This window comes from Hyposmocoma kahamanoa, unplaced genomic scaffold (assembly GCF_003589595.1).
Source record: "Hyposmocoma kahamanoa isolate Upper Pololo Valley unplaced genomic scaffold, ASM358959v1 63, whole genome shotgun sequence".
NCBI classification, from domain to species: domain Eukaryota; kingdom Metazoa; phylum Arthropoda; class Insecta; order Lepidoptera; family Cosmopterigidae; genus Hyposmocoma; species Hyposmocoma kahamanoa.
The window spans coordinates 12,806,712-12,820,294 of record NW_020653851.1 but is presented as its reverse complement, the minus strand read 5'-3'; the positions used below and the strand labels follow the sequence as shown (position 1 = coordinate 12,820,294).

Below are 13,583 nucleotides of genomic sequence, written 5' to 3'. Positions count from 1 at the left end.
AAGCTCTTTGTTTTTATGTAAATTTTTCTGTTCAAATTTCCTGAGATCACTTTCCTTCTAACAAAATGCATTAGATAGCAGTGATATGTTGAGAAATATTTAAGAGTTGCTTGGCATAATAATGTAATTAGTTACGTCATCTTTTCAATATCCTTTGGGAATCAGATAAACAAATTTATATCAATAAGTACATTCATGTAAGTGTTGCTTATAATCTATAATTTATTAGAAACAAGTAAAAATTTATTAAATACTTAATACAATGCAATTCCAAAACCTATAAATATTTTCAATTGAAAGCACAGTTTCAAAGAGCGAGCTTAAAAGCGGAAGACAATGGGTCCCACGTTAATAAGGGGTAAGGTTTAGACTAGAGGGCGCATTGTGTAGCACTCGGGGTTACGTCTCGCGGTATTAAAGAACATTGCCGTGTGCCAAATTTAATTCGACCTTTGAAATCAAACTAAATCTTCCTCTCTCATGTCCTATCGGAAAACCACTCTATCTCTTCTAATACACAATGGAGATCTAGATCCAGTAGTAGTAGTAGAGTAGTAGCTGTATTTATTATTGCCTGAAATTGGTTTAAAATCACAAAGATGTACTATAAACTTTAATTGCATCTGCGTTAAGAGAGACTAATGGTAGTCCCGTAGATTTGGCGAGGGGTCTACATAAATTGTTGCCATAAGTATAACATTGTGAGTTGGTTTAGCTCAGTGTAGCGAACTCGCTTTGTCGCTGAACAGGATTCAGATGATTGTAATGCGAAATCTCTGATGTGATTCAGCTTGACATGTTTTGCGGAGTGTAAAGGATTGATTTTGTTTTATTCTCTTACCTGGACCATCAGGCCTATGAATAGCTACGTATTTAAACACTTCGTATCAATCAAATGTATCACTTTGCTTGAGCTGTCAGACAGTTCATAATTTTTCGAACATCTACAGATTTCGTAAATGACAATTCTGTAGAAATATCTTCTAGAAGTAATCATCAAGAACTTTGTAGAGCAGATACTATCGAAATTAAATACTTTTAAAATATCTCTGAACTGAACAATTTACTACATTATACGGATAACCGCTTTGCGATGATGTAGAGAAATGTTACATAATCAATATGAAATAAAGTGAGAGTTAACCTCCTAAGGCCCCATGTACACACGCCAGCACATCAAGCTACACATTGACGTATCTTGTTCCGTTGCAACGGAGGCGATTTTCGAACAAAAATATGTAGTCTGATGTGCCGTTGTCCGTAAATCAAAATGTACACATGCATGTCAAGCGATTCAAACTCAGACAATTTTATTCCTATGATCACGTAAATGCCCGGTGTACATTATAACGAAAATATCGCATTAAAATTTAGGGTTATATATTCCACATGACCGGACGGTATTTAGAAAAACACGTGTTTCGTACAATTCTTGCATGACATGACATATTCAGTACATTGAGTATTTAGCGCTTTTCCCATTGTAGTTTGTGGAATCGTAAGAGGTTAAAATAATGATGAATATAATGAAAAGAAACAAGAAAATTACTCACTTCATCCAAAGGGCATCCAGTGGACATCAAAAGAGGCCTGCTCTGTACCAATAGAAGTCTTAACAGTTTATCCTTTATGTCTTGAAGGGGAGTAGGTCGAGGCCTCAACAGCTGGATCCTGAGTGTGACCACAGTCGTCAATTCACCAAGGACTTCGCCTACCGTTGCCCTGGGCCCATCGGAGATCTTCTCGAAAGGTAGCGGCTTCCAGTTATTTAGGACTACTGATCCTGATGGCAAACACATTAGGACTATACCTTTATCGATTATTGTGAAAGTGAAAGAAATGGACAAAAAATATAATTTTGGCTGATTAACAAAAATTGTATACTTAAATGCTTTGTTTACCTTTAGCAGAAGCAGCAAGTTCATGAGGGTACCCAAGCCTTAGCATGGCAGCAGGCACTAGGTCCTGAAACGCGGTGGCAGATGGAATAATGACGTAGCTGTCAGTTTCCACTACCGCTCGTCGACGCCACACGTCTTCTTCTAGTGAAGACACTGCTTCTACCACGCAATGTACGGGCAAGGTTTTGCCTAAAACAATAAAAAACAAACCGTTACCAAAATCAGCTTTAAATATCACGTTATTTATATAAAAGTGTACACTCTGTGGTTTAGATGTCTACAGGTTTTTGAAAAGGACCACCTTTTAGAGAAAAAAAATGTTTTAAAAGAACAAAATCACCGACATTGGCACATATTTGCCGTTGTTATAAGAATAAACGCTGAAAGTGATTACTACAACACCCTTTTTAAAATTATTTCAATATGTTCAAACATACTTTCGTTGGTTCTTAATATAAAAAAATCATATTGATAATATGTTCGTAAAATTAAAACTGGATTTAATACGAAGGCAGGAACTATTTATAATTCATAATCCACGAACATAATATTTGGCTCTGAACTGGTTGATCTAAGTACATTCAGCAAGTTATGTATCCATTTAATTGTGTTACAGTATTAAAACCTACTAAATAGCTGGTGGACACAAAATTGTTTCGAAAAATGCTGCCATTGGCTGAAAAATCAGCTACTTAAGAGGCACTTGTCGAAGCACTCACTGTCGCTAAGAAAGCGCCTTAATTCTTTAGCAACTTTTCAAGCGAGAAAGCAATGCTTTTGACTTGTTCGCGGCAAAAAAGCGAGTGAAACGTTAAAATAATAATTAATCCTTGTCTCGCGAAGACTCCACCAGCTCAGTGATCACTTTGTGCCTTTTACTGGCCGTCTTTGTAGACGGTTCTTTAGCACGATATTAAATAGTTTTTGCTGCCCGCTGCTTTTTCCCTGTACAAGTGCGCAGAATATTTATTGAAATATTTTCAGACGCTATGGTACAAACAGTTACCCATTAGTTACAAATATATTATTTGAACATGTTAAGTACCCACAGAGAACATACGTTTCAATGAAAATCACATTATTAATACGAAGTTAGAGCGTATTTTGGAATCAATAGAAAACAATAGGTGTCTCGTAACCCGCCCACCGGCTATTGAATTTATATGATACTATCCGGGAGTTCGGTTCAACAAAACACTATGGGAAATTATAAATTTCGCGGCATAATCTCTTAAATACCCATGGTTAAAATAGCTCGAAATTTCGGGTGTTGGTAATCGCTGTAAGTAACTTTCAATAGTTTTGTTGTAAGTTTGTTTGCGTAAGAGTATTTGTGGGTAGTTTCAGGTTAGCACCTATGGCTTTAATATAGAGCACGGATTATTTGAGGTTTAGTCGCGCCGCGGCTGCCGCCGAGGTCGGACCTTTGGTCAGTTTAATCCCTCGGATATGAAACTAGAAACCTTGGACTTAATATTGTTAACCTTAGGGAATAACCCAGTATTATTCTATTTACATTTAGTTGGCTTGGGAAACTTTATATAGCTATATGCTATTTTGAGACCAAGTCCCCTAAATTGTTACCCGTATCAACCTACTGTTGTCCTACAGCTGGGCAGGGGTTGCTTCAGGGTAAAATCTATCATATCAGGTTGTGGTAATGTAACAATTGTCATCTGGAATTTATTCTTGACAATTATTATGTGAGTTTTACCGTTTATAGTCGTTTAACGGTTTTTTATATAGGCGGTAAGTCACCGCTTCTGAAGCAGAGGCTGTGGGTTCGCATCTCTGAGTTATTTGAAATTTATGTACGAAATTTAATTTAAAATTCACAATGATTTTCGATGAAAGAAAACATTGCGATGAACATGGAAAAAGATTCACAACCCTCGAAAAACGAATGAAGTCCCCAACCGGCATTAGGCCAGAGTGGTGGACTATGGCCTTAACCCTCCGCTAAGAGGAGATCCGTGTCTAGTAATATACATTGTGTTCTTGATAAACTAGCATTCGAGCTCGAATTTTTGCAATATAGATGGTAAAGTCATGTTCATTGTATCATAAACGATGCATTTTTGCATGAATGTCCTATATACAACAACTACTTTAAAACATACCCTTGAAAGTGCGTTTTTATAAGCCTGGAAAAGACGTCCATAAGAGTTAAGGTTAAATAGACCTTGTAGCTCAATTGGACGCGTCTCTCTCAATAAGTGATAAATACCTACTAATTTACTATTTCACCACACTGATTTCCTATCTATATATCTATATATATGCCAGCGTGTCTGGCAAATAATAATACACACTCAAAATAAACCCAGTATCGTGGGTGCCATGGACAAACACATAGACAACCAGAAATTACACCCAAACTCACGAGAGAAATACATGTAGTCCCTACAAATATTTCTCCCGGCCCGGGAATCGAATCCAGGACCTCTGCGTCGAAGCTCAGCATGGTAATCGTTCGGCCACAGAGGCAGTTAATGATAGTCTTTTTGCTAAATCTTTAGTTCTGTTTATTTAATATATTGTTTTTCTCACTTTTCGACTTCTTAGGTTTTCGCGACTGCTACACATTTTTTGTTTTTTGTTTTTATGATACAAAGTGATGGGACAAGCAAGTCGTGCGCTTCATCTATCCATAACAGTTACGGTGCCACTCAGAGCTTTAAATCTCAAAGATCTGAGAGGCACAGCCGTGGCGCACGTCACTTTGAGATATAAGTTGAAAAGTTCACTGTGCCTGTAATTTCACCAATCACATTAGCAATGAAAATTTTTTTTCATAGATATGAAAAATAATCACGTATATATGGTTTTAAAACAAATTAACGTTTCGGGTTCTTTACAGGTCTAATGGTCACGACTGACTTAGATGGTGAAATCATCATCAAGTTACTAGCAGTAAAGTTCCTTGTGAAAGAGTTCGTCCAGGGAAGTAATGCCACCTTACCCCATTTTGCCGCCAAGCAGTTTTGAGGGTTACAGTTGGTGGTGAAATTACGGGCACGTGGGACTTCTCAACTTTTCTCAACAGATCTTTACGATATAAAGCTCTGAGTGGCACTACAACTGTCTGTTACCACCAGGAACACGATTTGTTCGTCCCGTCTCTTGTTATGATGAAAGAAAACCCTATTCTAGACTATACTACAGTTACCTACAAAAGTCAATAATTTAAAATCCGGATCTGAACAATTTATTGCCAATTAGTGAAAATTTAATCTGTTATCAAATAGAGGTAACTTATTTACGATTTTATTTTTTGTAAGTAATCGATTAACTTAAGTCCTAAATTAATAACTGTAAAATATTGACCACAAATTTAAAAAAAATGCAATAGAAATGGCATCTGCAACCCTCAATTACCAATCACTGCAATATTTTATAAGTAGACCGAAGTGATTGTGTATTGTTCCTGGCTACTTATAATGTAACTTTTCTAAACAAAAAAGCTTAACGTCTTTTCTAAACGAGGTTAAGACAAAGTTATTGGACATTTTGTTCACGAACCATAACTATTTTGAGGCGCGAACATAAACCCAGTGAGGTACCTACTAACCAGACCATGATCGCTAATCTCCAACCAAGAACTTGTTCCGCAAATTGAGACTAAGGCACTTAGTTAAGCGCATCGTTCATTAGCGGAACATAAAATAGCAATTAGGTGAACGGAGAGACAGCGGGCGCGGGTGCGGAGGCGGGAGCGGAAACTCCTTAAGCTTTAGCCGATCTGAGCGCTCTTGAAAAGAGTTCCAAGTTTACAAAGGGGATGTCAAGAGCTCGTGAGTGTAAGTAGAGTGAATTAAAACTTCGTACTAACAGGAATTAAGCTGTACGAGAAGCGATGGGTTTTATATCTTTAAGACCGTTTGAAAAGTTGTTAGTGTATTGAGATTGCAAAAAAATCTGCCAGGCGCTCATAAGCTACTGTATTCGCAGTTACTAACAATTATCTACATATTAAAACTGTATAAATAGTCATGGTACGGTAGTCTAACGGTTTGACCTACCGCCTCTCAAGCAGAGGGTCGTGGGTTTGAATAGGGGCTTGCACTTGTATCTCTGAATTTTTCGAAATTTGTATGCAAAATTTACCATGAACTCTTTTTTGTTGCCATTTTTCGGTGAAGGAAAACATCGTGGGGCTACCTGCACACATCTGCAATGGAAGTAAAAAGCAAGCCAAAAAAACTATAAAGCGTTATCTTATTCTCGATCAATACAGAACTTGGGATGATGTCTGCTCATAGAAGAAGCATGCGTTAATATAATTAGATATTAGATAATAGTAATTACCTAAAAACAAATTGTAATACGTGTAGGTTGAAATGGGAATTTAACTAAAGTGCTAAAACCTTATTTCTAAAGATTATAAGTTTAGAATAGTAAGCAAAACAATTATTTGTACTTTTATATACAAATACACAGTTTAAATTTTATTATTATGTTTTTTAATGTGTATGAAATACGCTCACTCGGCTTGTAGTCTAAGCCCTCTCACTGAAAGAGGAGGCCTGTGCCCAGCAGTGGGACTATATTAACTTAAAAAAGTCTTAGGGTCGTATTCCAGAACTCTACTCAATACTCAAGTCAGGACTTGAGTATTGCAATGAGCAGTGAAAATCATACTCAAGTCCTTGCCATTAGGATCGTATTTCCAGTGCTTGAAATCATACTCAAGTCTGCTCGTGATTTGAAAAATCTTCTTCGTGTCGATGAAAAATCGATCTTGATCGTGAAAAAATCAACTTCTTTCTTTGTTTCATTAATAACAATCTGTATAATTTATTAGCAATTCACAAGTTTGAAACATTTAAAAACCACACTAAGCAAAATAAGAACTTGTAGAGACTTAAACGGCGAGAAGATACAGGCTTAGCGGATATGTTCGGATTCATTGTCGTTGCTTTCGTAGAAGCTTACTCCCGTAACTAGTTAAATGTGGTATACTTACGGTACACGGGTGTAGTAGCAAATATTATACGAAAGACAGAATATATGTATATGGAAAATGTTAAAAAGGAACATATCGCACCGTGGATGTAATAAGGCTACATCTGCAAAATGACAACTTTTCAAGAGAAGAGGTTTAAAGATTCTACACACGAAATTATTAGATTTTTTTTACAGTTAAACAAAAAGGTTATAAAATTTCACATATTTTGCATAATTTGTTTCATGTATATCGCGTTATTTTTATGAATATCGTATAACAAAAGCACTTTTGACGTTCGACATGGCTTTATTATACCAAGGGTGTGGATATATTCGCATCGATTACCCTAAATAACTTCGTTATGTTGCTGAATATACTTACTGCTACGCACCACTACACACACGCAACACTACGTCTAGAAACGTCAACAAACGTCTAGAAACATATAGCATAGGTATATATTTGAATACTTAATGATAGTAAAAGGTAGACGAATAATTGCTTAATTTGTTATATTGTGTACAATTTCTTAATCTTTGTGGCATTAACAACATAATATATAAATAAAAAAATATAATAATATAATAAAGAACAGAGACAGTCATATATACTTACGCGAAGTTACCGAAGTACCAACGAATTCCGATAAAAGTCTCATCTTGCATGAACGAGCCGTTATTGGGTGGAGATTAAGGTGAAATTTACTAATCGATTTTTTTTATAATACCAAGTGATGGGACGAACAAGTCGTGCGCCTGGTAGCAACTAGAAAGCCACACGCCTGCCCATAACGGTTGCAGTGTTACTCAGCGCTTTAAATCATAAAGATCTGGGGGCACTGCCACTGCGCCCGTCACCCTGAGACGTAAGTTGACAAGTCTTATGTGCCTGTAATTTCACCAGCACCCTTACCCTTCACACCTGGAACACAGTAACGTGGCCAATACCGTTGGCGGTAGAAATAGGTAACTTGGCAGTACTTCCCTGGACGAGTTCTTTCACAAGGAGCTCTATTGCTATTAAAATTAAAGTGTAAACAAGGTCTTAGATTTTCTACAAAGACGATGAGATCACGAGGGCTAATGCAGACTTCTAGGAATAGCTAATAGGACAGTAATTATATATTTAATATCAATATGATGGTACCTCGTAATTTTTTTAAAGATGTTCATATGAACATCACAAAAAAATCATGTCAATCTTACAGTATCAATTAATATTTCAAACGGAGACAAACGCGATAAAATCGATTTTATATGTCGCACACGAAACCAAATATTGTCGTAATTCAAAACTTGAATTGAAAAAAACATGGTTTGAAAATTAAAAAAACTGAATTTCAGTTGAAGAAGTATTGTTGAGAAGATTTTCAGTGTCAATCAACTGAACACCATATTGCAAAGGAGCAAAAAGGGGCACATTCTTTGAAACAAGGTTTATAATTATTACTTGTTCACATGTTTTGGAACTCTGGAGTATATTATATAGAACGATTGCTCTTTTAACGAATACTCTTCTATTAAAGAATTTGTTGCTCTGCAGCTAGGTTATAACTTTTATAACAAAAGATTTTTAGAGTACTTAGGGTGTTAAGTTATAAGATTAGAGTAGGCTATTTTACTATTTAATAAATTTGTAAAAAATAAATCCAACTCGAACATTAGGTAAGGCAAAGACATCAACATTAGATTATACATAAATCCTGGTAATAAAGACGCACTACAAAATATGATGCTAATATTAAATGTAATTCTATAGCGCGAAGAAATACTTCACTCTCAGCCTCTGATAATCAGTCATCCGTGTTATTTATTTATTGCAAGCTGTCAATAAAATATAGTTTTATATAACCGCGTTATGTGATATAGATGGCAGTGATATACAAACAAAAGCCGACGATTAGCGTGACACGCTATTTGCGAGGTTTCAGCATCCGGCACGCAGGCGAACGCTTTATCCGATCTAATAAACAGATCACAGCTCACGAATGCCCCTTAACACGCAAATCCAATAGCCTACAGGTATTGCTGTTACTTTCCTACATTGTATTTTATAGTAGCTCACTCTTTTTTGAAATTTATACCACTTCTATTTATAAAAATGATAGTAACTAGAGTTCTTTTTTTTTTTTTTTTATATATATAATAGACACATTAAATTAAAAAGTTTAGATAAAATTCAGTTCACTTGCATTATTTTCTAAAAGACAGAAAAAAGGTGAACCTTTTTTATGATATCAAGTGACGAGACAAACAACTCGTGCGAAATGTCAGTCCATAACAGTTTCTATGCCACTCAGAGTTTTAAATCACAAAGATTTGAAGAGTACTGCTACCACTGCGCCCGTCACCGAGAGCCGTAAGTTGAAAGTTCCATGTGCCTGTAATTTCACCAGTACCATTGAAAACCGAAACGCAGTAACATGAGCATTACTGCTTGGTGGCAGAAATAAGAAAAGTGGCAGTACTTCACTGGACGAGCTCTTTCACGAGGATACTACTGCTACTAAACTTTGTTAGAGGTATATCAAAACTTTAGTTCATTGATTTTTTCTGAACCTCTATAAAGTTTCTAGGCAAAAGTAGAACTTTTGTGACAAAAATAATTCAGGATCCAAACTACTACTATCACTAGAGTTGTTTTATGAGTTACGGTAATATTTTAGTTTGGATTATTTTTAGGATTAAACAGTAATTTATTTCAACTGTTATAGTTTTGATAGTGCATTCAATATCCTTTACAGTTGTGATATGAACGAATAAATACTGGGTTTGTAACTAATTACTCTAGGTATTCGACATTTTTTTATTAAAACGAATATTTTTTTTGTTATCAATTGATTGGACGAACAACCACGCCTCCACGCTTATCTCTAACAGCATCAGTGCCACTCTGAACCTTAAATCGCAAAGATCTGAGGGGCACTGCCACTGCGCCCGTCACCCTGAGGCATAAGTTAACAAGTCCCATGTGGCTGGTGTGCTATGTAAGGCGGCAGTACCTCTCTGGACGAACTCTTCTACTCATTGCCCATGACTTTATAATATAATAATTATTATATAAAAAAACTCAAAACCGACAAAATTATGTTTAAAGAAATGAAATTAAAAATTATCTACTTATCACATCTACGTTCATTCTTGACAAAACAGATGCAATATCACCTTTGTAGAGTAAATTTTCTTTACAGTGTCTGTGAGTCGGTGATTCTCTGTGTTTAGTCCGGCATTAGCTCGTCTGGACAGGGCAGGTGAAAGTTTGGAGCTCGTAGTAAGGGGATTACCGCAGGGAGCGTAGGTTAGCCCACTGAAATTAAACTTGCCGTAAACTTGATTTTGCTTTTGTCCATCCGTCGTCCATTGTCCAATTTGTGACAGAATTATTAGAAATACAAATGTATTTACGTGTACGTCAACGTTCACGTTCTTTTCTTCAACCACAGGATTAACTATCGAATTCTTAGGGTTTCGCGAATGTTACACATTGGAAATGAATCTATGTTAAAATCGTGTACATTTGGTTTTTTTATAATATAATATAATAGAAGTTAAATGGCGAAATTTAATATTGATTGTAAGAAAAATATGTTGATCATCTTCAAGCAACACGCCACTGTATTGCTTACACAATAAAGTTGAAATTGCTTAAATTTTTTCTTTGTTCATTACGTAAGATGGCTCTCAGAACCAAAAGGTCGGTTTGGGCATGTTAGGGGTCAGGTAGCTCACGTACATGACTGTACATAGGGCGCACTATAAGCTTCCGGAACTGGCCACTTATATAAACAATATTTAAAAAGTAATTACAGCATTTGAAAATGAAACTCTTTGGCTGTAGAATACAGTTTGTTTCATTTGACTGTCACTTGTTTTTATATTGTGGCATTATTTTAGAAATTGGTTGTCTACATCATCATGGATTTAACTCGTGAAAATTTTCGTAGTATGATTTTCTACGACTTTAAGTGTAATTTAACAGCTCAGCGGAACTTCGCTCGGCTTCAAACTGCTTTTGGCGATGAAGCACCATGCATAACGACTATTTATAGCTGGTTTGCAGAATTCAAACGCGGTCGTGTGAATCTTAGTAACGAATTTCGTGATGGTCGCAAGTTCACTGCTGTGAACAACAAAAATATCAATGCTGTGCGCCGTATGATCAAAACAGACAGGCATGTGACATACCATGAGTTTCGGGCATTTTTAGGCATAGGCATGAGTCAAATACAAATATACAATAGTACACAAACATTTGGGTGTAAAAAAGCTGTGAATCTCGGTGAATCCCATACAATTTGACTGAGGCTCAAAAAACGGATCGCGGCACTTGGTGCAATGCCATGCGTACCAGATTCAACGAAGGGACGTCAAATTTGGTGTGTGGCATAGTAACAGCAAAACAAAGCAGCAATCGAGCGTATGGGTCTTTCGAAATGAGCCGATACCAACCAAAGTGGCGCGCGTGCAAAGTGCCTCTAAGCGGATGATTGCTTCTTTTTTTAATAAAACTGGACAGGTGTTTTGTGTTACTTTGGAGAATCGTTGTACCGCGAATAGTGATTGGTACACGACCATTTGTTTGCCGGAAGTTATTGACAAACTCCGTAAAAATAAACGTAAACGCCGTATCATCTTGCACCACGATAATGCCAGTTCTCACACGGCCAGACAGACAAATTAATTTTTGAAAATGAACAACGTTGACTTTATGAGCCATCCCGCGTACATCGTACGTCCCGACCTGGCACCTTGTGACTTTTATTTACTTCCAATAATGAAGAACCAGTTACGAGGTCAACGATTTTCATCACCTGAAGAGGCTGTCGAAGAGTATGAAAAATATGTTTCAGAGATTGTCACGGAGGAGTGGCATAAATGTTTTCAAAATTGGTTCCTTCATATGGAAAAGTGCAATAACGCTAACGGAGAATATTTTGAGAAACAATAAATTCATTTCTGACCATTTATAATATTTTTTTCTTATTCATTCCGGAAATTTATAGGGCACCCCACGTATCGTAGTAGCAGTAGAGCTCTTAGTGAAAGAGTTCGTAAAGGAAAGTACTGCCACCTTACCTATTTCTGCCGCCAAGCAGTAATGCTCACATTACCGAGTTCCGATTTAGAAAGGTAAGGGTGCTGGTGAAATTACAGGCACATGGGACTTGTCAACTTATGTCTCTGGGTGACGGGCGCAGCGGCAGTGTCCATAGGGTCTTTGAGATTTAAAGCTCTGAATGACCACTGCAACTGCTATGGACAGGCGTGTCGCTTACCACCTATCGCAGTACTTGTTCATCTCGTCACTTGGCATCATAAAGAAAATAACCAACTGTTACTAGTAACAAAGGTGCTCATGTATCATAGGTTATATAATGATATATGTGTTATTTACTTACTTTAAGTTCTAGTAACATTCTAACAAAAAAGTTAAACGCCAAAATTAAAGCTAGTACTGAACTGTCTGGAAGATTTAGCAATAAGCCCCGGTGCATGACCTTAAGACCTGGATAGGATTACATAGGTAAACTGGGCGCCAGTTGATATCTAGACTGGGCAACTGCCAGCAAATACTGCTTACTTTGTCTTCTACTTATAAAGGGTCAGAGTTATCGGTGCGTTATTTAAGAAATTCTTATAATATGAACATATTTTAAATATGTACAGAGTACAAACAAAGGCATGTTTTGTCTTTTTACAAAAATCTACATCAAAAAAAGTTTGCGATCAATAGCATAAGCTCCTATAATTCTTTAAATTTAACTTTATTAAGAAAAAATCTATGTTGTATGCTTTCTTTAAATAGGAATACCCTGTTTGAAATTAAAATATAAAACTATTTTTTATTATTTATTTTAAAAAATTGAGCCATTAATCATAATGTAATAGTGATAGAAATTTCATAGAAAGAAAAAGACTGTTTAATTAAACTTAAACAACAATTTATTATTAAAAGGTGTGAATTCAATATAAAATAACTCCTCCCCTGGCTCGAATACATGCGAAGATCCTCCTGGGCATGCTGAGGATCAAGTTATCCAGCATTTCCTGGGGTAACCTATCCCATTCTTCAATAGCGGCTTCCCTGAGCTCTGGAACTGTCTGGGGACGTGGCTCACGGTTCCATACTGCTCGTTTAAGAGCATCCCACGCGTGCTCTATTGGGTTTAAGTCGGGCGAGCCGGCAGGCCAGTCTAATCGTGTGATATCGTATTCTTGAAGAGCAGCATTGACTCGTTGAGCTCGATGTGCGGGCGCATTATCATCGACCAGTACAAATTGGTGCCCATGGTTTACTCGGAATGGTATGACGATATCATCAATAGCAACTGCTTTGTACATGTCTGCTGTCATGAAGCCCCGATACGGGATCAAAGGCGTTCTAGCTCCAATCATAATGCCACCCCAAAAGGACACCGATTTTCCGCCTTGCTGAACTGTTCCAGTGGCAGTTCTTTGTCTTTCACGGTCGCCTGGTCTTCTCCAGACACGGACACGTCGATTATCTGGATGAGTGCTGATTCGGGATTCGTCAACGAAGAGACAGTTTTGCCAAATGTTTTCGTCCTCACCTTCTTCATTTTGCCGAAGTCTAGCCCACTGCAATCTTCGTTGTTGACGTTGCCGGGAATTGAGCGGAGCTTGCCAAGACCTCCGTGCTCGTAATCCAGCCTGGTGCAAGCAATTGCGAACGGTCTGCGTGCTAACTTCAAGCCCAGAGGCGGCCCTGACTTC

At 37.0% G+C, this 13,583-nt stretch overlaps 1 protein-coding gene across 1 annotated transcript in view; it reads right to left on the bottom strand.

The window, feature by feature from the left end:
• Positions 1-13,583, bottom strand: part of LOC113230058 — a 93,025-nt gene that overhangs the window by 5,277 nt on the left and 74,165 nt on the right. The window contains exons 3-4 of the mRNA XM_026463785.1: positions 1,902-2,090; positions 1,554-1,783 (exon numbers count right to left, since the gene is read on the bottom strand). Of these exons, the coding sequence (XP_026319570.1) occupies positions 1,554-1,783; positions 1,902-2,090 (419 nt within the window). The remainder of the gene's footprint in view (positions 1-1,553; positions 1,784-1,901; positions 2,091-13,583) is intronic.